General features: G+C 28.3%; 5 protein-coding genes across 8 annotated transcripts in view; 2 read left to right on the top strand and 3 right to left on the bottom strand.

Moving 5' to 3' along the window:
- Positions 1-3,352: 3,352 nt before the first annotated feature.
- On the bottom strand, positions 3,353-9,113 carry LOC102678800 (oxysterol-binding protein-related protein 2). The gene is made up of 9 exons (XM_006612380.2): positions 8,725-9,113; positions 7,199-7,397; positions 7,017-7,126; positions 6,002-6,160; positions 5,473-5,673; positions 5,109-5,298; positions 4,289-4,405; positions 3,976-4,193; positions 3,353-3,760 (listed from the first exon to the last, which is right to left on the bottom strand). Exons 1-9 carry the CDS (start codon positions 8,757-8,759, stop codon positions 3,658-3,660), a joined length of 1,332 nt encoding a protein of 443 aa, XP_006612443.1. The 5' UTR covers positions 8,760-9,113; the 3' UTR covers positions 3,353-3,657.
- On the top strand, positions 9,088-15,626 carry LOC102679239 (cilia- and flagella-associated protein 20-like). 3 transcript variants are annotated; one of them, XM_031508908.1, is made up of 6 exons: positions 11,884-12,307; positions 12,525-12,725; positions 13,239-13,878; positions 14,177-14,371; positions 14,541-14,773; positions 15,116-15,527. In XM_031508908.1, exons 3-6 carry the CDS (start codon positions 13,795-13,797, stop codon positions 15,525-15,527), a joined length of 924 nt encoding a protein of 307 aa, XP_031364768.1. In that variant the 5' UTR covers positions 11,884-12,307; positions 12,525-12,725; positions 13,239-13,794. The 3 variants fall into 3 exon arrangements, with proteins under 3 accessions (XP_031364769.1, XP_031364768.1, XP_006612447.1); XM_031508909.1 differs by lacking the exons at positions 11,884-12,307; positions 12,525-12,725 and adding an exon at positions 9,088-9,418; XM_006612384.2 differs by lacking the exon at positions 11,884-12,307 and having other exon boundaries at positions 12,400-12,725; positions 15,116-15,626.
- Positions 15,627-15,829: 203 nt separating this feature from the next.
- Positions 15,830-17,255, bottom strand: LOC102679360 (transcription initiation factor TFIID subunit 9). 2 transcript variants are annotated; one of them, XM_006612385.1, is made up of 3 exons: positions 16,971-17,254; positions 16,407-16,856; positions 15,830-16,171 (listed from the first exon to the last, which is right to left on the bottom strand). In XM_006612385.1, exons 1-3 carry the CDS (start codon positions 17,107-17,109, stop codon positions 16,029-16,031), a joined length of 732 nt encoding a protein of 243 aa, XP_006612448.1. In that variant the 5' UTR covers positions 17,110-17,254; the 3' UTR covers positions 15,830-16,028. The 2 variants fall into 2 exon arrangements, with proteins under 2 accessions (XP_006612448.1, XP_031364770.1); XM_031508910.1 differs by lacking the exon at positions 15,830-16,171 and adding an exon at positions 16,248-16,342 and having other exon boundaries at positions 16,971-17,255.
- Positions 17,256-17,438: 183 nt separating this feature from the next.
- LOC102679690 (26S proteasome non-ATPase regulatory subunit 1) overlaps positions 17,439-25,308 on the top strand; it is a 93,093-nt gene continuing 85,223 nt past the window's right edge. Inside the window, exons 1-8 of the mRNA XM_006612388.2 lie at positions 17,439-17,590; positions 17,843-17,960; positions 18,047-18,216; positions 18,298-18,506; positions 18,618-19,085; positions 19,165-19,391; positions 19,464-19,716; positions 19,837-20,025. Of these exons, the coding sequence (XP_006612451.1) occupies positions 17,560-17,590; positions 17,843-17,960; positions 18,047-18,216; positions 18,298-18,506; positions 18,618-19,085; positions 19,165-19,391; positions 19,464-19,716; positions 19,837-20,025 (1,665 nt within the window). The 5' untranslated portion in view covers positions 17,439-17,559. The remainder of the gene's footprint in view (positions 17,591-17,842; positions 17,961-18,046; positions 18,217-18,297; positions 18,507-18,617; positions 19,086-19,164; positions 19,392-19,463; positions 19,717-19,836; positions 20,026-25,308) is intronic.
- On the bottom strand, positions 20,058-22,545 carry LOC102679486 (phospholipase A1 VesT1.02-like). The gene is made up of 7 exons (XM_006612386.2): positions 22,470-22,545; positions 22,222-22,387; positions 21,829-21,974; positions 21,319-21,570; positions 20,533-20,721; positions 20,302-20,437; positions 20,058-20,194 (listed from the first exon to the last, which is right to left on the bottom strand). The coding sequence occupies exons 1-7, from the start codon at positions 22,495-22,497 to the stop codon at positions 20,137-20,139; spliced, it is 975 nt and encodes a 324-aa protein (XP_006612449.1). The 5' UTR covers positions 22,498-22,545; the 3' UTR covers positions 20,058-20,136.

The raw sequence follows: 25,308 nt of genomic DNA, 5'->3' as shown, positions 1-25,308 counted from the left end.
TTTTTTTTTTTTTTTTTTTTTTTTTTTTTTTTTTTAAGTAATTTCTTTTAGTTATCACTCTTGTATAATACCATACAATTTTAGATAAAGACTATGTTTGAAATATACATTAACGAGGGTTATAAATTACAAGGTTTGGCCGTCTGAGAGATAATATTAAATTCTATTCTGAGATATAATTAATAGCAGTTAGATTCTGCACAAAGCAACAATATATTTACAAACTTCCTCATATACCATTCTCTCAACAAGTTACAATCATATTACGATCATCTTCAATTTCATCCATAAACAAGAATGATCGATCATGATATACGAAATCGATAAATAATATAATGAATTAGTGATTAGATTGAACGTTTCATGAAATACATACATATACTTCGAAATACACGTGTACATCTATCGATTAGTGTTGATTTTATGACAAATGTTTCATCAAAAGTTACTCGTGATACGGATTTTCCTATAAAGCAACACATTTAGACAATTTCACAACTTTAAGATTCGATGGATGTCAGTATTTCAGAAGCGTATTTTAAACTCGTACTGGCCTAAATGTCCACATAGTTTCGTGTAAACGAATCGTTATTAAACGGCGGTCACTAACACGAGCCGGATGACACTTATACGTTAAGCTGAGCTAAAATCTAGGTATGCATGAGGGTCTTCAACCTATTGTCTTCTAATGGAAAAGTTCTATGGATTTCGAGACCAAATAATGGTGGCATAAGAACTTTTCATTTCCTGAATCCCTTTTCACAAGGTAATTAAAAATCTTATCAATGAATTTGAAAGCTTAAACACATAACAATAATATTATTTTGGTTTACAGTGATCTATCGATGGAGAGGCCAATATCTCTGTTCTGCCATTGATTGATCGATGTCGGTTATTTCAACAATTCTTTTGATTCCACTGGCCAAATAAACACCCTATATTTTTGAAGAAAGAAATATCTTGTTTTCCTTTTGACTTTATCATGGATCAGTAGTTTCATGGTTCAGATGTTTTATGGATATAAATGATTAAGAGAAAAACTGAGAGTAAAAGACAAAGAAATTGTTGAAATAATAAATTGGGGTAAGTTTTAAATTTTACTGAATTATTACATTATCTATTTCTTTCAGTTGTTCATTATTTTGTTATATATGAATAATTGTTAAACATTACTGAACCAGATGATGATATAGACTGCTGAAAGGATTGCAACCAACTATAGTTTATTAATTGTGCTGTTACCTATTGATTTCATTCAAGAAAAGGAATCTCTATGACGCAGAGAAGTTTTAGGATAATTAGTATGTAATATTTTTACATTGGCACCATTGAGTATCAAATATTATCTAACTTATTTTGTTCCTAGCTTTGAATCTAACTATTTAAATTAGATAATGGATTAAATTATAAATACTAGCTTATTGTTTAGCCAATTATAAGTATAAGTATAAGTTTCTTTGCAGTTCTTATTTGTCATAGATAAATAAAATTCTATAATTAGATTTTATTCGTTTATCATTTTTTTAATTTTCTTAACAAGCAAGTTAGTAAAATGATACAAGCAAATTTTAATTTTATAATTTCTCTCTTTGAATTTTTATAGAAAAATGATAAACAATAATAATAAATATTAATTAAAATAAATAAAATCTTCAAAGAAATCTTTATATACGTATAATTGGCTATTATTATGAAAGAAAGATCAAAATTGAGTCAAGTGATCTAAAAAGATGTAAACTATCCGATGAAAGCTATAAACAATATGAAAAACATCAACGATTACTATTAATTTATTGCTCGTTCGATGCGTGGTTGCAAAGCTTTTTTGAAGACTTGAACTAACTATTTGAGCTAATTTATTATATATAAGCAATCGCTCATTTACTAAATTCTTCACCTCGTGCTCAAAATTTTTCTAAATTATTAATCTTTAGATACAAGTATATAGTACAGTCACTGTATGTACAGAAACCTAGTAGTCAAACTAACCATATATATATAAGAAAGATCGTGGGGTTCTTGATTTTTAATCCCTTTCTTTCTTTATTATAAAAATAGTTTCAGAAGTGATTTTGTGGCTACGCGTAATTCATAAAAACGAACGTGTATAAGAAAGAAAGTTTCGATTTCCCAATGGCTCTTCTGGAAATCGAACAGAAGTGATTTTTATATGTTTTGCATTTTGCATTTTGTATGTTTATGTGATATGTGACAATTCAGTTTCGAGAATATTAAGAATGTTGAGAATTTTCAATGTTTTTCAATATGAAAAATTATATTTTATAATCTTATCATTACTCTATTAATTTGTATATATTATCAATTATTGCAATTATTACATTAATAAGAAAGTTAATTATTTTATTAATTCCTTTAAAAAAATATTATATCTATGTATGTATGAAGAAATATTATTTTAAATATTTTTATAGTTGACCAATTTTTAAGATATATATAATTTTTAAATGAATTTATTTTCTCGAAACTTTATTGTCATGTCACATATATATTTAGCTTCTTTTGTGTATTATAAAAAAATTACTATTTTGTTATTTGTTCACCGTAATATATACAGCAAATATCGATTATAGCAATAATGCTACAATGGACTTTGTAATTTAAATTTCGCGCCATGAAAATCACCTACCCATGCGAAGTGTCATGGCGAACCATCCGGTCACTTCGCTTGGGTGATAAAGTTCGTTCGTTATTGCGCGTCATTTCATACAGACATTGATTTCTAAGTGTTATTTGTAAATCTACAAAACCTGCAGTTACACGATATTCCATGTTTAAGCGTGGTGCCGCGATTACAGCGATAAATTTCGCATGCGAACAACAACCAGCAGAAATTGTTTCATCTGGCTCGTTTCATTACCTAACCTCTACTATGGCACTCACAGATTGAGTACCAGGGTATGTATTTAATTACCTAAAAAAGACTATGCACGTACGACCTGCATACGGAATTTTTCTACGAGGTATAAGCTTGCTCGTTCAATTCTTCGAGAGAAGATTGGATTTGAGAGATTTAATGATTTTTCATCTCTTTATGGCATAGTTTGAATAACAATTCCTTTCTTGGTCGCTTCGAAAGAATCTGTGAACAAGTTCGTGTATTGAGAAATATTTGTGTGTACAATATATTAAGATTGCACTATCGAGGAGACACATATATGTATTTTGTAAAGCTGTATATTGTACAAAAGTTTTTCTCCTCGTGATGGAAGATCTGTTTGTGTTGAAGTATCGCATCTCGCATTGTCGTTTCATTGATCGATTGTACACCTCGTCTCACTGGAACACAATGGTACTTGTATGTCACAAGAAAGAAAGCATTTCTTTTTATATATATATTTCGCTTTGTCTTCCTATTCTTAAGATTCTAAGATTTTCAAGAATCTTTAGAAGAGCACGCATTATGTTTACATCTTATAATTGTTTGTTTCTCTGTTATTTATAGCTATAACGATGACATAAGCAAGGATTTCTTTAAATTGTTTTGAGAATTGTAAATCGACCAACGATACAAAATTCATGCGATGTCATTGTTAAAAAGCAACCAATTTAATTCTACTTGTAATAAATATTCCTTATGAGAACAGTATATTTCGTTATTTGTTAGTTTTTCCGTTCGAATAAGGGCATCCACGTTTATTAAAATATGTCTTCTATGTTGCTGTAGTTACGATCCCAATAATCTCCACGATATAACCAATCCATTTGATTTGTATATGGATTCATGGCTAATTGGAACCACCTGTGGCACATAAAAGGTTTACATAACGGATAATCGATATCTGTAGTATCATGGAGAAGAAAAATTATAATGAATATTATTCATGAAATAAAATAAAAATATTACTATTATATATGTTATGCAAATAAGGAATTATTATATATATAAATTATTATATTGTAAAAGTTTTAAATAATTTTAACATAAAAAACTAATTATTTTTAATTATTTGTTACCTAGGTGTCCATTCTTCTCCTTTCTTATGCTTTCGAGATTTACGCGTTTCCCGTTGTTTTTCTTCAAGTCTCATCTTTTCAGCCGCAGCTCCATCTTGATCACCATTTTCCAATTTCCTAATATCCGGTCTTAATCTCGAGTCTGTCGGGCATATCACTTTTTCCATTTCCGATGTCAATTCATTTAACGACATTGCAAACGTTGTGAATTGATAATACTGGAAATCGATTGAATAAATATTAATTATTAGTTTAATAAGATATCGATAGAATTATAATTATAATTAAATATAACAAAAAGGTTCTTATTTACTTCTGAACTATTAGATGGTCTCGGAGTAGCTTCCCAAAGAGTGATTGATCCAGGAATATCATCGATCGTTGGAGTTTCATCTCCGTCTATACTTGCTGATGGATCATCAATTGCATCCTTAAACAATCGAAAAAATAAAAAGAAAGTTTTAAGATGTCAAAAATGTAATTAGGATTAATTATTTATTAAGAAATATTTAAATTTTTTAAAATAAAATTTCGAATATTTTTCTTAAAAATAATTTTAATAAAATTTTATAAGTATTTTTTATCTTTTAATTTTAATTTGATTAAAAATAAAATTTCAAATGTTTTTCTGATATTTTCAATAAAAATACTTTCAATATAATTTTTTATTCATCTTTGATTATAAAATTTTAATATATTTTAGAAGAAAAGTATGATACTAAGATCGTTCATAAATTATGTAAAACATTTTCTACTTTTCTCATGACGAAATTTTTTTTTTCATGAAGAGAACTTGTTGAAGTTGTTGAATATGCAAAGCTTTAATGAATGAAGGTAGGTATAAATAGGGATAAAATATAAAGTTCTATATATAGTTTGCTTTTAAAACACTTGAAAGTTGAAGGTACAAAAAAATGAATGGAAAGCGGAATTTTTACCTCGAATTTATAATATATAAAATCAATGAATCAGATGAAACAATTATATAAATTACATAAATTGGAATATTTTATTTATTTTGCATATTTTAATTAATTAAATTTTATTTTTTCTCTGTATTAATTAAAATTAATCTTTATTTCTATTCATTATTTTTATTATTTTCATTTTAAATCAATTAACATTCCAAATACCTGATGAGAAGGTTTAAAAGCTCCAACCTTGAGGCTGTGCAGTTTTGCAAGAACCTTCTTGTGACCAGGACTACCCTGAGGACTCTTCGCATCACGTTTCACCTTCTCCAACGCTTCCTCGTACAAGGAAGGATCGCAAACCTTTATTCTATCTGTCCATTTTCCATAAAGAAAAAGAAGTTTCCTCTTTCTAGACATAAAATACATTACATTAAATATTTAAAACATCATTTATTAGTGTATTTTTAGAATTATTAGAATGTATATCGTTGTGTATAATATTTTTACATGCAATTCGATTTGCGATATAGTCATCGTTATTATATTTTTGAATTCAAGTGATAATAAATTGTTACCAGCTTACTCTTGATCCATTATAAAGCCTTCGACGCGGTGAAGATCCTTCCCATTGCAACTGGCACTCTTGAAGGAGAGAATTGCCTTCAAGTTCGCTCCACCACTTTGTTTGATCTCCAAGGAACCGAGCTGTTCCATCCATAATTGACCCACGAGCACGTTATGCAGTATACAGTTGATATTTTGCCAAGTGTATGCTTCCTTCCATCTGCATATAATATGTGAAACAGTTGATAATGGAATTTTAATATGACCATATTCTTATTCTTTTTGCTTTTGTATTATTTGAATACAATTATTTACAATTAATTCTTATACTTTTTTCAATGTATTTTTAGAATTCTTATGTTTAATTATTTTTTATATTTTTATTAATATATTATTTATGTATATATACAGAATTTTCTAGATGTATTTATAGAAGAGAAGATGATAGAATTATATACTTGTTTTTGTATTTCGATTTTTGTTTTCATAATAGTAATTTTGATTTTCATAAAAAACAATTATGAGCATTGAAAAATTAATATATTTACTTTGGAAGTTCGACAGTGACAATGCCTTTCGGATGAATCTCTATGGATGTGCCCCAGAATTTCAATTTCGGATGTATAGTGCCATGGAATACAAATTCATCACTTTCTGCGTGGAACGCGGATACCGGTGGGTGATGTGATACTTGTTCGCAAACTATTCTGAAATAATAATTGCAATTTTGATATTCTATTAATTTTTTAACACATTCTTAGCACAAGATAAATCTAGGATCTGCATTTATTAATGATACTTATTATTATTCTCTAAGAAAATAATAATTAATTTATTTTGTTATTCTTGACAAGCAGATATTGCAAATAATACAACATAATATAATATTAATCTTTTCTGGAAAAATAAAATTGACCTTCATATGTTCTTTATACATGCATTTATAAAAAAAATATTTGCACAGATACTCGCATTTGATGATTAAATCGATTATATCGATTTTTACATTATTTGTCTATAGCTTATTTTCTATTCTTAGAATCTCTTTTCAAAGATTAAATGCAAGAGGAGTAAATTGATCCGCTGGTTTGTGACCCTTTTTGTGCCTATCTATCCATGGTAATTGCTTTACTGCCACGATAAAGAAGCAATCTTCAACTACTTCAATGATAAAAATTATATAATATTTTATTTTTGAAGAATTTCTTTCAAGAATAAAGAAATTATATTTATTAATACTTTTAGATCATATTTTTAAAAGTCAAAGAAATTTTCAGAGTAGCGATTTTCAACTGCTTTTGTTCATTTTTTTTTGAAAAAATTATAAATTAACATTTTAAGAAAATAATATATCTATTATTTTTAATATATATATTGTATTGCAAAATTTATCAAATTATTATTATCTAATAAAATTATCAAATTATTAAATTAATACTTTAATAATATTTCTAAATCTACATCTATTTTCGAAATCTATCATGAAATAAATTATTATTTTTAACATTTATATCATATTAGAACTATGAATTTCCCAGTGGCTTGAACTTTATTATTACTTACCGGAAATCTTCACGTTCCAGTTCGTACGTTTCTCCAAGTATCGGGTTGAAGGGTTTGCCAAGTCTTTCCCAGTTTGAAGCCAAAGCACTTACAGCAAAAGCAGCGACGTACTGTAACCATCGACCAATAAATTTTTTTTCTAAATAAAAAAAGATTTTTCGATTAAAAAAAAAAAAATTTACCTGTAACCTTCTAATAGGAGTTTCTTCTTGGGCAGCTTGTTTAAGCAATTTAGCATATTCCATATATTCGGCTACACGTTGAAGAAAAGAAAGCGGTTCGTTAAAGATGACCGGCATAGTGATCTTGCTAAGATCTTTGCCCAGTGATAACACCGAGCATAGATTTACTTCCGAGTGACCTGGCACTGGTAACGTTGTTCTTAAAAAGAAAATGATACTTTTAATAATTCGATTGATTAAATAATATTCTGATTAATTCAAGCAACATTAATAAAAAGAATGTTAATAATACTTATATTTCAGTGACCAGTAATTTATCGTTTCAATCACATTATTTCTTCTTATTAATTAGATTATTAGAAATTAAACAAATTTCTAATAGTAATATTAATGATATAATATAATTTAATAAATTTATATTTTTCAAAATATAAAAGTAGTTCTTGATTACTATTTGATTATTTAAAAAGCATAGAAAAAGAAAATAGAAAATGATGAGTTCTACTCAAGATTAAGTCCTACTCAATCTTAGAAATAAAAAATTAAAAATATATATGGAGCAATGCGCAAAACGTAATCGATTGCCCTATAAACTAGTTGTTTTGGTAACAATACTTAATCGGGATCAATAAATCAGCTACAATCTGACCGAACATGGTCGTCAATTACGTCATTTGAAACCTTAATCGGGCAAAATTCGACGATTATAATCGATCAAAATTATAGTCAATGTTTATTCAAGAAACATTCGATCCCTTTGTTAATTGCAATCTAAAAAATTTTAAGAAAATGACATCTTAAAAAGTGTAGATTATAAAATAATAAGATGACAAATCCATATTTGTTGATCTTTTATTTTGATGATATTTGATTGAAATAGATAACTTTGATAAAATATAAAGTTATAACTTGTTAAGTTTAAAGATTAAACTTTCTAAAAATAGATATGTACTCATTACTGCGTGACTAATATTATAATCAATAGTTTTGAAATTATTATCAAAGTTTTGCCATAATATTAATTTCAATAACATTCGTTATATTAACAAAATTAGAATAATGATAAATATTATTATCAAAATTACTATTTTTAGTATTACTTTTAACATACTTTATAAGTTTTATTTTGAATTTAAGAATTCAAAATAAAAATAACTACCAATATACTATCAAAATATAAATTCAATTTTTCTATTATAGCAACAATATTAAAATTAATATTGATACGATAATACAATTTAATAACAAATCTTAAATTAAATTTTCTAGAATGAAAAACGAACAATATAATTTATCACGTTCAATATTCATACTTTTCAATTACTCAACCAATAATCATTTGGTATCAAGCAACAATTGTCAGAGACAATTTAATAAGATCGTCAAATCGGTCGACGTCTATCGCTCATCATCCTCTTCAAGTGCTTCGCAGAAATCGGCTTCGTGGCCGGCAATCGCAATCCTCATTCGAATATTCATTCAGCCCCACTATTCTGATCCCTGAAAACGACCAAACGATCACGCACCTGTACGGTCTCTGTGTCTTTTCGTTGGCCATCATAAACAAGCCTGTCGAGCGTGGCCAACCGTGCTATCCTCGAAAGTGGCTTCCTGGATCTGCTCGACGCGGCTCGTCCTCTCGATCCACCCTCTCTAAACGACCACACGCTACGACCACACGCACATCCGACAGGGATCAAAGGTCCACGAGACGCGCTGATGCACGCCACATCGTTGGCTTCCTCTCTTCCGTGTTATAATTAATTTCTCACACGTACATCCCACGAAGGGACGGTACAAAGAACGATACAGTGAACGACACACGGATGAACGAGCGGCTAAAAGTGGGGGAGAGGGTGAAAGACGTCCCTTCGCGTACTCCAAACGTGTACACACCTGGCTATCACCGCAACATTGCGTACACGATTGCTATTGACACGATTTCGAATTGATTAATCTATGTAAACGTGATTCAGGTCCCAAATGGATAACCTGGCCGTTCGACATGTGCTATCAACGCGTCACGGTGCGCTCTCGTTGCGTTGGGAATGTACAGAACTCGGCGATCAGCTGTACACCCGGACACTGCACACGTTGGGCATGCGGGCGTGACGAGGTCTCTGGCGCATCCTCTTGTCCATATGCGTATCCTACTCCCACACGTATAGAACGTATAACTGTCCACGGTGCAACTGTCTCACTCGTGTCGCGCTCTCAAATGTACGTAAAATATCAATAAGTTCGAGCATGGTTATTGCGGCCCTTACTTGTGGACGTACCGTGTTATTTGATAGGCGCATGCGCAGAATTTGGTACGAGAGATGATCGCATTTGAATTTTCAACAGAGTTGTGGGATTAATATTCTTCATTTTTTTTCCCACGAGGATTGAAAAATAGATATATAGAAATTTTTAAAAAAGGAAGGAACTTTTACGGGTAATTGGAGTGATTTATTATTCTGTTATTTCTGGTAACTCGTAAGCTATGAGAATTTTGTAACGTTAAGTTGTTTTGAATTAGATTGTTTCAGGTTGTTGATTTATTTTAATTAATTTATATGAGAAGAAGTAAGTAATAGGAATTTAAATTTTTTTACATCGAAGAATTTTAGAAGTAAATAATTTTCCTTTAATAGTATTCCTTACTCGAAGAAAAAAGAAGAAGAAAAAGGAGAAAAATAAGTAGTTTAAGTTTTAAGTTTTCTAAAGTTTCGAGAGTTATTGTATTTTAGATATTGTAAATTAATAATATCTACTCAAAAAACATTAATAATAGATATATATAGTTAATGGGTTCTTGCACGATCTAAATTTTTGTATTGTAATTAATTTTCTAAATATTTGAAATCTGTATTTCACAATTTAACGAGCACTTTGTGTCATGTTATATCGAAATGCAATTTCCATAAGAAAAACATGCAATATTGATCCATGGTTTGTAGTTATGTTGTAGTTATTCCAATTATCTACATATAAAGTTACTTACTTATTATTTTTAGATTTTAAGTTAGATTTTACCTGAAATATTCATAATTTTATAATTTTGCATATATATACAATATAACATCCGAGATATTAATATATCCATGGAACATTTTCAAAAGAACATTTTCAAAATATTATTTATTTAATATTAATAATCAAATCAAATTTCCATTGCACGAAGTGAAGCAGAGCGCAACTCAACTTTTTACAATATCCTTATACTGTTACTTGTAGCCACTCGAATATCTCTTACTTAAAAAAAAAATTTAAAAAACAACTTTAATAAGTTTCGTCCCCCTGATTAACTCGGCCGTAAGTTAATCTTTCCTCGCAATTTCCTAACCAAGTCCCTCGATTAACTCGAGCACTCGGTTTTCGAGTAATTACGGCGCGGCGTCAAAGAAATTTCGTTTAACGCGTGGAGACGAAAGGGCAAGAGTTCGAGCCAAGTATGTTGTTTTGCACGTTTATCGATTGGTGCACACACCGATTACCGAAGATGCACCGTTTAATCGATGCGGTAACGAAGTTGTTAACGACATGTCCACGTTAATTGCAATAGAATTTTCATCGCTAAGAGTGGGCCGCAATAACATCCCATTGCGAGTGATTGGCCCTTCTCGAGGACTCGATAGTCCTTCGATAAATATCCTTCGTGTTCCTCGTCTATTTCGTCCAACAATGGCACGCGATGTAGCTCTTGAAAGCAATTTCAATGGACTCATACGATGGCGGTTAATTAAATTCGTTGTTTTCTGATTGAAGATGGTGTTAGGTGGGGGGTGATTGACGATTTACAAAATTTGATTTTGTTAATTAACGTAAAGATGAAGTGGAAATTGTGGAATTGAAAATTTAAGTTTATACAAGTCATTAGAAATTTTTAAAGAGAGTTTAATAATTCTAATCGTTTTAACTATTTTTAAAAAAATGGAAATTTGAAGGCAATCTGCATTTTTCTTTCTTTTTTTCTTTTTTTTTCCTTTAAAAGGTAATTTAAAATTTATTGTAAATCGTTTGTTTTTTTTTATCAAATTATTTTAAGGAATCGAATCATTTGAAATTCTTGGGATTGCACAATCGTAAAGCAAGATTATGGTTATTCTTTAAGTGCATTAGAATCTGTAGCCTGTATAAAGACAAGTGACGTGAAGTGTGATTGACTGAGAACAGATTTCTTTATTCTTGAGTTCATGAATATGTAACAATTTATGCATATAAATATTAACAATAAGAAAATCAATCCAGAGTTGATTATATATTATATGCGAATGCAGAAATCATATTGAATTGCTGCATAAGTAACTTATTATTGAATATAAAAGAAGATTCTTATTATTTTTAAAGAAAACATGGAAAAGAATAAAGTAAGGTTTATTCATTTTAAGGATCATCCGATTATATATAAAATAATTGGAAATGCAATTCACTTCACAAAATTATTCTAAAAAAATCCTTCTCCATTGAATATTAAATATTAATTATTACACTAATATTTCTTAACACTTTTTACCTAATATAACGATATACAAGATTTTCATAAATTGATATATAATTATTAATTAAAAATTTAAAAAAAAATCACTCATCAAAACTACAAAATTAATATATATGATTTCACATATGATAAAAATTTCACGTATTTAATTATTCCATTTAATCCTTTGCAAAGTAATCGAATTTACTTATTATTATTTACTCAAACAAATATTTTAACGAACGATCGTCCATCTTATAAATATAATTCAAATCATCGTACATCGTTCGATGAGTTGAGAACAACTTTATCCCCCCACGGAAATTCCTAAGGTTACCGCATAATCTTCTCGCGGCTAATTAGCATGGATTAATGGATCTGTGTGGTCCGACATCTACAGACAAACCTATCGCAATAAGAATGAACCGAATCTCTCTATTGATTCACCTGGAAACCAAATCGATATCCGTACGAGGCACAGGGGCTCACTTCGTTACAGATCGGCCAACTTTCGTCGGATCCAACAGAGAGACGAGCCAGACTCGCCGAATCGAAAAATTCTCCAGTCCAAGTTTCGCGTTTATCGCGATCATCACGTTTCGTTCATTCGACACTTTTTTATTCCAAAATTTTAGTTTCTTTCGTACGTGAGTAATATTAAAATCGTGATTAATTTCGATCAAATCGAGGAATAATGAAAAAATATTTAAACAATATTTTGGAAAATTGTTGAAGAATATTTTTTTTTTCTTTTTTTCACTTTTATTGGATTGTAAATTAATATTAATAAATGAGAATATTGGGCCTCGTTGATGGATAAATCGGTTATAATAAAGGATCGATATTTTTGTGTATATTTTGTAGTTTATAGGACAAAATGATTAACCAGAAGAAGATTACCGAAAATAATAACGAAAAGAAATCGAATGACATTCACAAAAAGGAAAATGAAACGAAACCACGTGTTAAGAGATATTTAACGAAACACATGAAATTGTATCCGGAATTATACAGAAGCGATGTTTCCATACATCCAAGTTACACCACTCTTAAAAAATTTCCTTAGTAAGAATAATTTCATTCATAAAAATAAATAAAATGTAATATACTTTTTTTAATTTCTGTATTTCATTACTAAGACGAATTTTAAGCTTTTTTATAGCTTTGATTTTTCTACTTTTCTATGAAAAAAATATTAATTAAGTAAAAATTTTTTCTCTTTCAATTTTGAATAGTAGAATTTTTTAAAATATTTTAAGAAGTAAGTAAATGTACAATAATAAAAGAAATATAAAAGATAAATTCTTCAATTTTTCTTTATAATTTTTTATAATATTAAAAAAAATATAATAGAATTACATATATATAATTAATGAATTAATGATTTGTAAAAAGTTTCAAAAACTTTATCAAAAAGATGTTAAAAAAGAATTTAATTCTCGAAATAAATTTGAAATTTTTCAAATTTTTCATTTTATTGTTCAACAACTCAGAAATTTATTTCGAATGTTAAATTTCTCTAAAAAAATTTCGATTATTCCATTGTCAGTATTTATAAAACGTTTAATCTGTTAAAAGTTACGTGGTCTGCCGGCACCGTGTACAGAAGACCAGGAAGCAGATCAGACGTCAAATGAACCGCAACATCATGCATTTCGCGATGATGCAGATGTTCGCCATCGATAGCGTCAGGATCGACCGGGTATTCAGTTTTGGGATACCACAGGAGACATTGATTGTCCCCGATTTGCTAAGCAAGAACGAGAGACGTCACATCAACGAACTTCTCCGTGTCAAATAACGAAACAACACCTCGTTATATTGTCCTTCCAACGTTCATTGTGCTTGATATGTAACGACACGTGCAATCGAATAAACCTAGAATTTCTACATTGAACAAAGTGTGGGCGAGTCTATTTTCTTCCTTCATTCGTGAGTTTGAAAGACACAGGGCGTGTGGAGCGAAATTAGAAGTGAAAACAAATTCGATCCGACGAACGAAACAAAGAAATACATTCTCGCGTTATATTAAAACGATTAAACGTGACGTTTTCTCGAGATAAGGATACGATGGAAATGTAAGAGTTATTTTCGATTATTTTTTTTTTATTCATTCGATGAGAGGAGGAGCATTATGTTTCGTAACAAGTATCAACACGGACTTATGTCCATTTTGTACAGCTGTGGATCGTCACCGCTCGAATTATGGGATATGCATGTAAGTTTTTAATGAGTGATGGAAAGTGTAGGAGAAAAAATATTCTATTACGTTGGATTAATTTTTTTTTTATTGATAATAATCGAAGATGTTTTCTATTGTGTTAAAATAATAAAATTAATTTCTTTCTATCTTATTTTTTACTACTGGATAAAGAAAATATTTAATTTTGCTTATGTTATTAAAGTTTGATCTCCATGAAAAGAATTTCTTATTGTACAAAAAAATTATGTGAAAAAATATATTCTATTTTATTTATTATTAAAATTGAACTAAAAAATGAAATCATTACGAATAGGTGAAGAATGGTTATATTCGAAGAGTAACGGACGATGAGGTGAAATCTTTAGCTTTGGAATTAGCCGGAACCAATGTTACAACAACTTACATTTACTGTCCTCGTGGCAACAGGAAAGCTTCCCTCGGCATTAAACTTCCGTTTTTAATCATGATTATCAAGAATATGAAGAAGTACTTCACGTTCGAAATAACAGTAAATTTTTCATGAAAAAAATTTCGTATAGATTTTTTATTATATTTCTTTTTTGAAAAAATGATTTCAATATATTTGGTAAAATTAAAATTGCTTCGAATTAGAGAAAAGAAAAAAAAGAAAAAGAAAAAAGGAAGGAAAATTTGCATTATTGTTTTCGATTCGACAGATACTCGATGATAAAGATATGCATAGAAGATTTCGAATGAGCAATTTTCAAAGCACCACTCGGGTTCGACCATTTTGCACGTCGATGCCGATCGGTTTATCTGGCGGTTGGAATCAAATTCAATTTAATCTGTCAGATTTCACGCGAAGAGCGTATGGCACAAATTATATGGAAACTACGCGAGTACAGATCCATGCAAACTGTAGGATTCGACGTATCTATTTTGCGGACAGGTAGGAAATTAACTTTCTTCTTTTAATATTGAGTTAATCGAAATTAAAATCTGATGATAAAAATAATTATACATAATATGTATGTATATTATCGTAATAATTACTTATAAATATTTTTAAGAAGATTTTCAGTTTTTTTTTCATTTAATTTTAGGTGGTTTCTTCTAGGTTGATAAATAAATAATTTTAATTATATTTCTTAATGATATATTTTTAATAATTTTTTCATTTTATGAAATCCAAGCGTGAGAATATGTAAATTTTTTAGCATCACTATGACACAATTTGTCCAGTATTGAAAAAATATTTATTATTTTTTATTATTTAATATTTCTCGAATAGATTATATTCCGAAGATGAATTGCCAGAAGACTTTAAACTCTTCCTGCCAATTCACCGAAAGAAATGCATTCGAGAAAGAGATGTGAAAGAAATAGAAAAGAAAGAACCACCGGAAGAAATCGAAATTGAAGAGCCACCACCTTTCGAAGGCGTACCAGAAGAGGAACGAGAAGAGGAAGAGGAGCCTGAAGAATTACCAGAAGAATTAGTAGAAGAGATACCCCCAGAGATAGAACGAAGAGAAATAAGAGAGGTGGATGAAGAAGAGGAGGAAGCTATAGAACCTGAATTTGAAGCCGAAGAAGAAGTTGAAGAGGAAATCGAAGCTGAAATAGGTCCTACTGCATATGTTACTGAAGAAGAAACTGAAGCAGAAGAGCCAGGCGATGAAGAAGAATATGCAGTTCCATAATGAATAATTTTGATTTTATGTAAATATAATGAATAAAACGTCTATTTTCGTGTGATTTAAAATAGTCTGAATAAAATTGATTGTAAATAAGTTGAAATTGAATAGATTCTATTAATTTATTTAAAATATTTATCTTATTTTTTTAAATATATTTTATATTATTTAATAAAAGTATTTTATAATGAATAAAAATTAATATTTATTTTCTTTGTTTAGGAGAAAAATAAATGCAAAAAATTGTGATATATAATAAATATTTATTAATATATAATTATATTGATATGGGTAATAAAATTCATAAATTTCATTATTACAATCATATATTTTTATGATATCCTCTTAATAAAAATATATAATTTTATTTTAAATTTAATTTTAATTACAGAAAGGTAAAATTATAAAAATTATTACATTGCATAAAGAAATAAAATTATTTTGACATTGTATATTGTTTTATGTAATAAAACATAAATATTTAATATTTAATATTTTATATATACATTATGGTACATCATAATCATCATCTTCTCTCTTTCTTTTCATAGGTTCTTCAACTTCCATTTTTACAGGGGGCATTGTTTGTCCTGAGGAAATTTGAATTTTTGGTTTAGATACTTGTGCTTTTACAGTAGTACCTCCTCCTGCTACAACGTTAAATAATTAATATAAATTAATAATGCAAATTATATTAAGAACAGTAGGATATAACATTTTATTATTATTAATCAAATTATTTTATATCTTACGTATTTGGGTTCTTAATGAAATATGGATAGAAGGAATAGATGTTTGGGAATGCAGAGCTCGGAAGGGATCTATAGAATAAAATATAATTAAGAAATCAATATTTAATGTATTTATAAAATTTTATATATTTACCCGCTGAAAATTTTAAAACAGGCTTTGGCATAGAAATAGTTTGAGTTCTAGCAACAGTTGCAAGTGTTCCTGGTCTTTTGACAATAGAAAGACCAGATTTATTACTTTCTACTTTGATTTTAGATTGACCACCTTGAATATTATTTCCAACTAAAGAATGTAATTGTTTCCCAACTACTTTTTTTGTTGCATTTTTAAGTCTATAATTTGTGGCATTTAGACAATATCTGTCAGGTGGTAATCTCAGACCATTGCTTGGTTTAACAAATGGAAGAGGTATATTATTTTTGGCCCTAGCAACATCTAATAATACATCTCTAGGTGGTGGATTTGTAAAAGTACGCTCTAATTGCATTTTAACTGCTAATCTAACATCATCCAAATCAATAAATTTCTTTTTAGCATGATTTGCATATATTCTACTGTCATCCAATATACAAGTAACATAACCTAAAATAATGATTATTTTATAATTTATATTTTAAAATAAAATAAAAAAGAATAAATATACATATCATAATCATATATCTTATTTTATACATTAAATAAATTGCAAATACTTACGGTATGTGAATTCCAGTAATTGATTTATAACCTTTGGCTCATAATCTGTAATACCCATATCTTTCATAATTGACATTATAACTTGGGCATCTTTTGGAATATGTTTTACATGACTCATAGTTTTTGCTTTCTCCGTCATTTTAAGAAATGTAATATTCTTATAAATATTCTTATACTTTATATACTAATTTTAACTTACATGTATTTCAGATTTTGATTAGTTTTATCAATCAAAATCTTACAGAAAATTATGAAGTATACGCCATTGAAAGCAGTGCTACCACACTAAAGTCCGAATTTGCAAGATTAAAATTTTATCATTTAGATTTAGATTTTTTTTAATTATTAACAATATTTTTATAATTTTTTTAAAAATTTTCTTTCTTTTTATTAAAAAATAACTATATTAAAAAAAATTGAAGAAAATCTGAAAATTTTGTTACGTGATTTATAGTTCTTTCGTCATTAAGGTGGCTACATCTAGAACGGCATGTAGTATATTTCAATTGAATTTAGTTGACGAGTCCGTGGCTTGTGGCTTACAATCAAAACTGTCTTTTGGAATTTTTGCCGAAGGAATATATATTGTATGAAAATCAACATGAATATTACATCAGCAGGTAAATTATTTATTTTAAATATATTATTATAACGTATACTTAATTTTTTTATTTGTAATTTTGTTATTAAATTTTTATATTATATTAGTATACATGCAATGATTTGCAAAACTCATGGACCATAACCTCTAATTTTGTATTCGAAATATTAAATACAGTCGATAAAAAAATATGTGTTAAATTATTTTATAACTTTTATATTTTTTAACTTAATTAATTGATTGGTTTTAATTTTTATTATTTTATTTTCAGCTGGTATCATTTCTCTTCTTGAGGAACCAATGCCAGAATTAAAGGTGTTTGCTTTAAAAAAGTTGGATATGATAGTAGATGAATTTTGGCCTGAAATTTCTGAGGCCATAGAAAAGATGTATGTAATTTATATATCATTATTTAATTTTTTATATAGTTTTAATGAGATAATAAGATTTGACAAAAGTTTTTTATATATTTCAGTGAAATTCTTCATGAAGATAAATCATTTCCTCAACATGACTTAGCTGCATTAGTTGCTAGTAAAGTATACTATCATTTAGGAAGTTTTGAAGACTCTTTAACTTATGCTTTGGGAGCTGGGGAACTCTTTGATGTTAATGCCCGCAATGAATATGTTGATACTACCATAGGTATTAGCAATTTTTTATTAGTAATTTTAGTAATTAAATTTTATTAGACAATTTATTTTATTTATTTTGTTTTTATTTCAGCTAAATGTATTGATTATTATACTCAACAACGTGTATTGGAAGCTGAAGGAAAATTGCCACCAACTAGTAAAGGAATTGATCCAAGATTAGAAGGAATTGTAAACAGAATGTTTCAGAGATGTTTAGATGATAATCAATATCGTCAAGCTTTGGGTCTTGCTCTTGAAACAAGACGAATGGATATCTTTGAAGCTGCAATTATGCAATCAGTAAATTTTTAATATTTTAATTTAAATATTTAATTTAATTTTAATAATTTAAAAAATATTAAAAAATAAAATACTAATTTATATTTAAGTTTATAAATATTTTTTTTATAGGATGATGTTAGTGGCATGTTATCTTATGCCTTCCAAGTTGTTATGAGCCTTATTCAGAATCGTGGTTTTCGTAATACTGTTCTTCGTTGTCTAGTGAGCCTTTATCGTAACTTGGGAACACCAGATTATGTCAATATGTGCCAGTGCTTGATATTCCTTGATGATCCATTAGCTGTTGCCGAATTATTAGATAGATTGAGCAAAGGTTCTCAAGATTGCGTTCTTATGGCTTATCAAATTGCATTTGATTTATACGAATCGGCAACTCAACAATTCCTTGGACGTGTTTTACAAGCTTTGAGGGCAACAGCCCCCATTCCAGGAGCTCTTATGGTTAAACCAATTGTAAAACCAGTTGCAAAAGTATCTACTGAAGCTACTGTTAGTTCTGAATCTACACCTGTAATGGAAACTGAAAGTACTACACCAGTTTCTGAGGAGAAATCCCAACGTAGTGTTGAAAGTTTGGTAAGTTTTATAAATAAAAAAAATAATATTATACTATATATATTAATAGTTTATTAATCTAATCGTATCATTTATTTAGAACGCCGAAGAACGTGAGCAACAAGAACGTGTAGATGCTTTATCAAGCATATTAGGTGGTGAAATTTCGATCGATTTGCATCTCCAATTCTTAATTCGTAGTAATCATACGGATATGCTGATATTGAAAAACACTAAAGATACTATACGCGTGTCTATTTGTCATACTGCCACTGTAATCGCGAATGCATACATGCATTCTGGAACTACAAGTGATCAATTTTTAAGGTAATTATATTTGTTTTATTTGTTATTTTTGAGAATTTATTTTTTTACTTTATTTTCTTATTCGTATTTCAGAGATAACTTAGAATGGTTAGCCAGAGCCACGAATTGGGCGAAATTAACAGCGACAGCATCCTTAGGAGTTATTCATAGAGGTCACGAACAAGAAGCTTTAGCTTTAATGCAATCTTATCTTCCGCGTGATTCAGGAGCGGGAGCTGGTTATTCCGAAGGAGGTGGTTTGTATGCATTAGGACTTATTCATGCAAATCACGGTGCAGCAATTACGGATTACTTACTTGGTCAGTTGAAGGATGCGCAGAATGAGGTATGTATTTATAATTCATAAAAACATACAGTTATAAAATCATTCGAGCAATAAAGTAGAGTTTGAAATCATATAATAATATTACATATACTACAATTTATCGTGGTTTTTTGTTCACAGATGGTTCGTCATGGAGGTTGTCTAGGGTTGGGTCTGGCTGCTATGGGTTCTCATAGACAAGACGTGTATGAACAATTAAAATTCAACCTTTATCAAGATGATGCTGTCACTGGCGAAGCAGCAGGTATTGCTATGGGTATGGTCATGCTAGGATCGAAATCAACCCAAGCAATCGAGGATATGGTTGCGGTAAGTCGAAATAATACGATAATAATAGTTTTTTGTAAAAATTTTTATTGAATTAAGCAAAAAAATTTTAACATACATATAAAATATATAAATAAATAAAGGATTATTTTATTATACTAGCGCATAAGGAGGTTTACTTCCAGTTTTGAAGTTATAGGATCCTCTGGCGCTATAAATGAAATTAATAATATATATTAGTTATAGATAGTTAAATTAAAATAAAAAAAAAATAAAACAAATATATATTTAATCACAGTAATATAAAATAAAACTTACTTCTGATCGAGAACACTGCCACCCATATATACCGTTGCTTTCAGATTTAAAAATGATTTAGTTGTACCAGGAAAACCTGTTGGATTCGTAATAGATTCGCTGTAATATTCATAACTACGTCCATGTGCACAAGCTCCTGTTAAATAAAATTTATCTTTAATATTGTACACACAAACGAGTGTACTTTAAATTGGAAGTTAATTTAATTTAATTAATTTCAAAATTTCTTACCAAGCAAGTCGTTATTGCATCCCGGTTGTTTTCTTCCATTATTAGCATAAAAATCAGAAGTACCAACTGATTTGTCTAAACCCAATAATCCAGGACACGTGTGAATCACTTGAACGTTTAACGCATGTGATTTATCCACTCTGCCATTAGCATTTTTGTTATCGAACAATGGTTTCGCAGGATCAAGAGCTGCAATTGCAATTTAGAATTTAATATATTTCTATTCATTATAAATAATATTTTATTAAATTTAGTTATATCAAATAATTCAAAAAAATCTAATATTTAAAATTTCAAAGTTTGCATTTTTTTAATAGTAATTAGAATTTTTAATTTACTTTTATCGATTATTGTTTCTTTCATGATCTATGATAATATCATAGCATTGTCTTGTTTTTGAGAATTATTGTAATTGAAAATCAATTGATCGATAAATTTCAAAATACTTTTCTTAATATGGTGTGATAATCTAAATATATATTATCATAACTTATCGATTAAACTTAAAAATATCATTACTTATATCTCGTTTAAAATTTAGTTCATCTATTTTATTGTTTGCAGTAGATCGTTCTTTTTCTGTTTTTTTGGTCTTCTTTTTTTTTTTTTTAATTTCAATTTATTTTTTAATTTCATTTTTTCAAAGAAATCTTCAAACAAATGTTTCATGCGTAATCTATTATTTATTATATTATGCTTTACATATATAAAGGGCTTTTATTAAAATTTTATTAGAATTTTTGAATTAGATAAATAAAACAATTGATATAATATATCGTTACTCACCTATAACTTCTGCGACCTTGCTATGCGTTGACACGCTCTTCGCAGCCAAACTCATGATATGCGCTCCAAGAGAATGTCCGACCATTTTCAACTTGGACGTTTGTAAATTGAATTTTGTGCGTAAGAAATTCACAAAAGAAGCTACGTGATTAGCCACATTAGGGACAGTCTTTGCTGCAGTAGAATAAATATTTTTTGCTATTGTGCTCCAATCTACGATAATAACATTGCTGTCCCAAACTTTAAGAAAACCTTAGGAAAGATTAAAAAATTATTAGAAAAATTTATTAAATCGAACGAATAAAAAAAAGATTAGAATTATTTAATCCAATTAAGAGTTACTAGCTTAGCAAAATTATAATAAATTTAATGCTAATATTTTTAGTTTTTTTTGTTTTTCGAAACATTTTATAGTTTTGCGTTTCGTTAATTTTTACAATCTTATCATATTATCGATTGAATCTATATACAATAAATCAAATTAATTTCTACAGTTGTAATATTATTTACCATTGCGCACAAGTGTGCAAGCTTCTGCCGTACCACTGCTACTCCAACCATGAGTGACTATGATCGTGTTTTTTGCCGGGTTTAGATTACTGTTTTTAATTGAATTCACATCGTTCAATATTAAGCGATTACCGGCACGGTTATTTCTGAAATAGAAAATATATTTTTTAATAATTTTAATTATTTTTTTTCGTGATTGATAATTTTGATCGAAAGTCTATCTACTTTTTGGTAGACGAAGCAAAGAAACATTTTTAATATGATATATCAATTTTAGATTCATTTGGAAATCAATAGATCGTCCCACAATGCATATCAACACTCCGTATATTAAATTAATATACAGATAATAAGAAAATACGAAAGAAAGAAAGATATAAAAATAATTCTAACCGTGTGAAAAGCGTAAAAGTAATCGTGTTCAAATTAGTATCCAAAAGACCAAGTTCCTCCAAGGATAATGGGGTGTTATCGAGATGTACTAGATGTGGAACTCCATCACCATCCGGGAATACCGTATAATTAAAAGTTGCCAAAGTTTGTAGCAACGTAGGAATAACTGGAAAAAAAAAAAAAAAAAGAAATTCTCTCTCGAGTTATTCTAATTTCCACAATTCTCGTGTGATATTCTGTGTACAAACTTAGCGCTAACGATGCGTTGGCGACCATGCTTGCTTCTATTCTCTCCGTACTAGAATTCAAATCCGCAGCGTTGTCTCTTCTTTTATAGGCTTAAGGGAAACAATCATCACTCTCGAGTACTATTATACTCGTTGATAAGTAGTTCGATTGATGAATACGTGATGTTAGATTGATGATTCACACTCACGTAAACGTGTAATTGTATGGTTTTTAATATTAATTTTGATATTAAATGTAATTAATTCTATTAGAATTGATATTAAAATAGTTTTGCATTTTTTTTTTATATTTAAAATTATCGATAGTATAAGTGTTTTCGGTGGAATTAATTTTGGCTTTTAATCGAGATAAAGGTTGAGATTTAATTGATTTTATGTAATCGTTTATTTGTGTTGATTATTGAGACCGAGATCTGCTCGATTGTTTTTACCACATTTTGGCAAAAATTAATATTGATTTGCATTGAGATTTTATATTTATTTTCGTTATATCGTTCCGATTTTATCGTATCGTTTATTTAATTAGGAATATATTATGAGTTTATATTTTAAATTTTGAAGATTTTTTTGATAAATGATAATTTTTGTAATATTTTTCAATATATCTTTTAATATATTTCATCTTTCGAATAGATATATATTACGTTTCATTATTTGTGATTGTTGTGCGATTATTGTATTTATTTTCAAAAATGAACAATTGCAATCAAATAATTAACTTTTTCTATTTTATTGTTTGTTTCTTTATTTTTCTTTCAATTTTTAACTTATTAATTAATTAACGATCATGTTTTTATATCTTTAAGATTTAAAAATATAACTATCTATTTTTTTTTAATAGAACTGGCGCCAGAATTGTTCCTAAAAATAATTATCGATCGTTAAAAACCTGATAGTGATTATGATTTATAACTTTTTTTCATTTTATGTATTTTTAAAAAAAATTACAGTAATTATTATCTTGTTTATAAACGTGATTAAATATGATCAAAAGATTAGACTCATATTAATCATTTATTTCTTTATGATCTATTATTAAAACGATATAATCGTGAATCATATTATTACAAAACTATCATTTATTTCATAATAAAATAGATATTGTTGAATATGAATATTCGATATTAGAAATATTCTTGCCTTTAGCATAGGAATTTTACTATTTGTCTTTCATTTTCAACTTAATTATAATACTCACAAACATTTATCTGCCAATACACAACAAATATACAATTCATATATTTTTGAAATTTAAAAATATTTTACAAATAGGATAAACAAAAAATTTATAATTTTCTATTTGTGTTTATGGAATGATTTTTCCATCAGTTTGCCTTGATCTCAATCATTTTAATCTAAATTCTATCATAGCCTCGTTTTCTAGTTTTCTTTCAGATTTTGTGTTTTAGTAATTAAGATTAGGAATCTAGTATTTAGGGATGTAAGGAAATGAAATATGAAATCAATGGTTACATAGATTCTTAAGAGTTATAGGAATTTTGTGCTATTTTTTAAACGTATTTATTTATTTATTTTTTTTGCATAACTTCTTCTAAATCTAAATTTTAAAAGAATCGTTACAACTTAATAATAAAAATCGTAATTTGAAAAAATTAAAAAATATTCTTTTTTTGATATCGAAGGTCAAAATGACTTTTTTATGATACTAAAGTAATAAACGACAATATAATTAAGTCAAACGTGTCGTATCATTATCCATATTTTTCTCTCAAATTTTCTCAATGTTAGATATTTTATATATCCTGACATACTTAAAGATGAAGTCTTTTGCATAGTTCATTAAGCCTAATGCTTTCTTTTCGTGAAAAGGGATGCCGTAAAATTTTCTCAATTGTAATACCATCATTTTCGTAAACAGAAGCATAAAGCAACAATCTTCAACTCGTTATCACGAAAACTTAGAAACGAAACGATGATTTAACCCCTCGATCTCCATCCCCATTGCAAAGGAACGTTTTCCAACGGCATTTATTCGCCAGAAACAGAGATTCTTGTTCGCAAAATAGCGTGGCATCGTATTTCTTAGCGATTCCCCACCGGGTACAACAACGAAATCCACTTACTGTCGGTGGAAAAATAGGTGCAGAACAAACTGCATCGATTTGTCAAGGTTGTTCCACCTGTCCACCGCCTCCGATGAATTTCGTTTCCACATTTAGAATACGATTTTCTTCTCGCGTGTTTACCTCGTTTTTCCCCTCGTTATCGAAAGATTAAAAGTAAAAATAAGATTCTCAGACGATATCGATCCAATAATGTCGCAATAATTATGTTCGTGAGATAACTTTGAAATATTGTTGAGGCAAAAACAAACGCAAAAATTATACAAAAATATCGATTATTTATAGCGAAATAGACACGTGTTTCATATCTTCTCATTTCATTTAAATTAAATTTTTTGTAATTTATAAACAAATAATCCTCAATATTTTTGTATATCAAAATCTTTTGTATTTTATTTTATTTTGCTTTTTTTTTTTTTTGGCTTCTAGAATATCTCCAAAGATAATAAAATAATATACATTATAATATATTTGACACTTTGTATATATATATCTATTGAAATTAGGTCACAAAATGATGTTTCTTCGATTGAGATCTTTTCGATTGTGTATCCTCAAGGTTGATATCTCTAACAATTGATAGATATCGTTTTTTGCGAGGTGATGACAAGTATGATGGAATAGCCTGTTCTTCAGATTATAATTTTTTTTTTTTATACAATGTATGAGCGTTATTTGGATTTTTAGAATGACACGAGTATTATTATGATGTAATTAGTATGAGGTAATATTGGAAAGAAACTTTGAAAATTTGA

This window comes from Apis dorsata, unplaced genomic scaffold (assembly GCF_000469605.1).
Source record: "Apis dorsata unplaced genomic scaffold, Apis dorsata 1.3 scaffold_112, whole genome shotgun sequence".
In the NCBI taxonomy this organism is placed as follows: Eukaryota; Metazoa; Arthropoda; class Insecta; order Hymenoptera; family Apidae; genus Apis; species Apis dorsata.
Note: the sequence above shows the minus strand (reverse complement) of the source record. Positions and strands in the feature narration are given on the sequence as shown.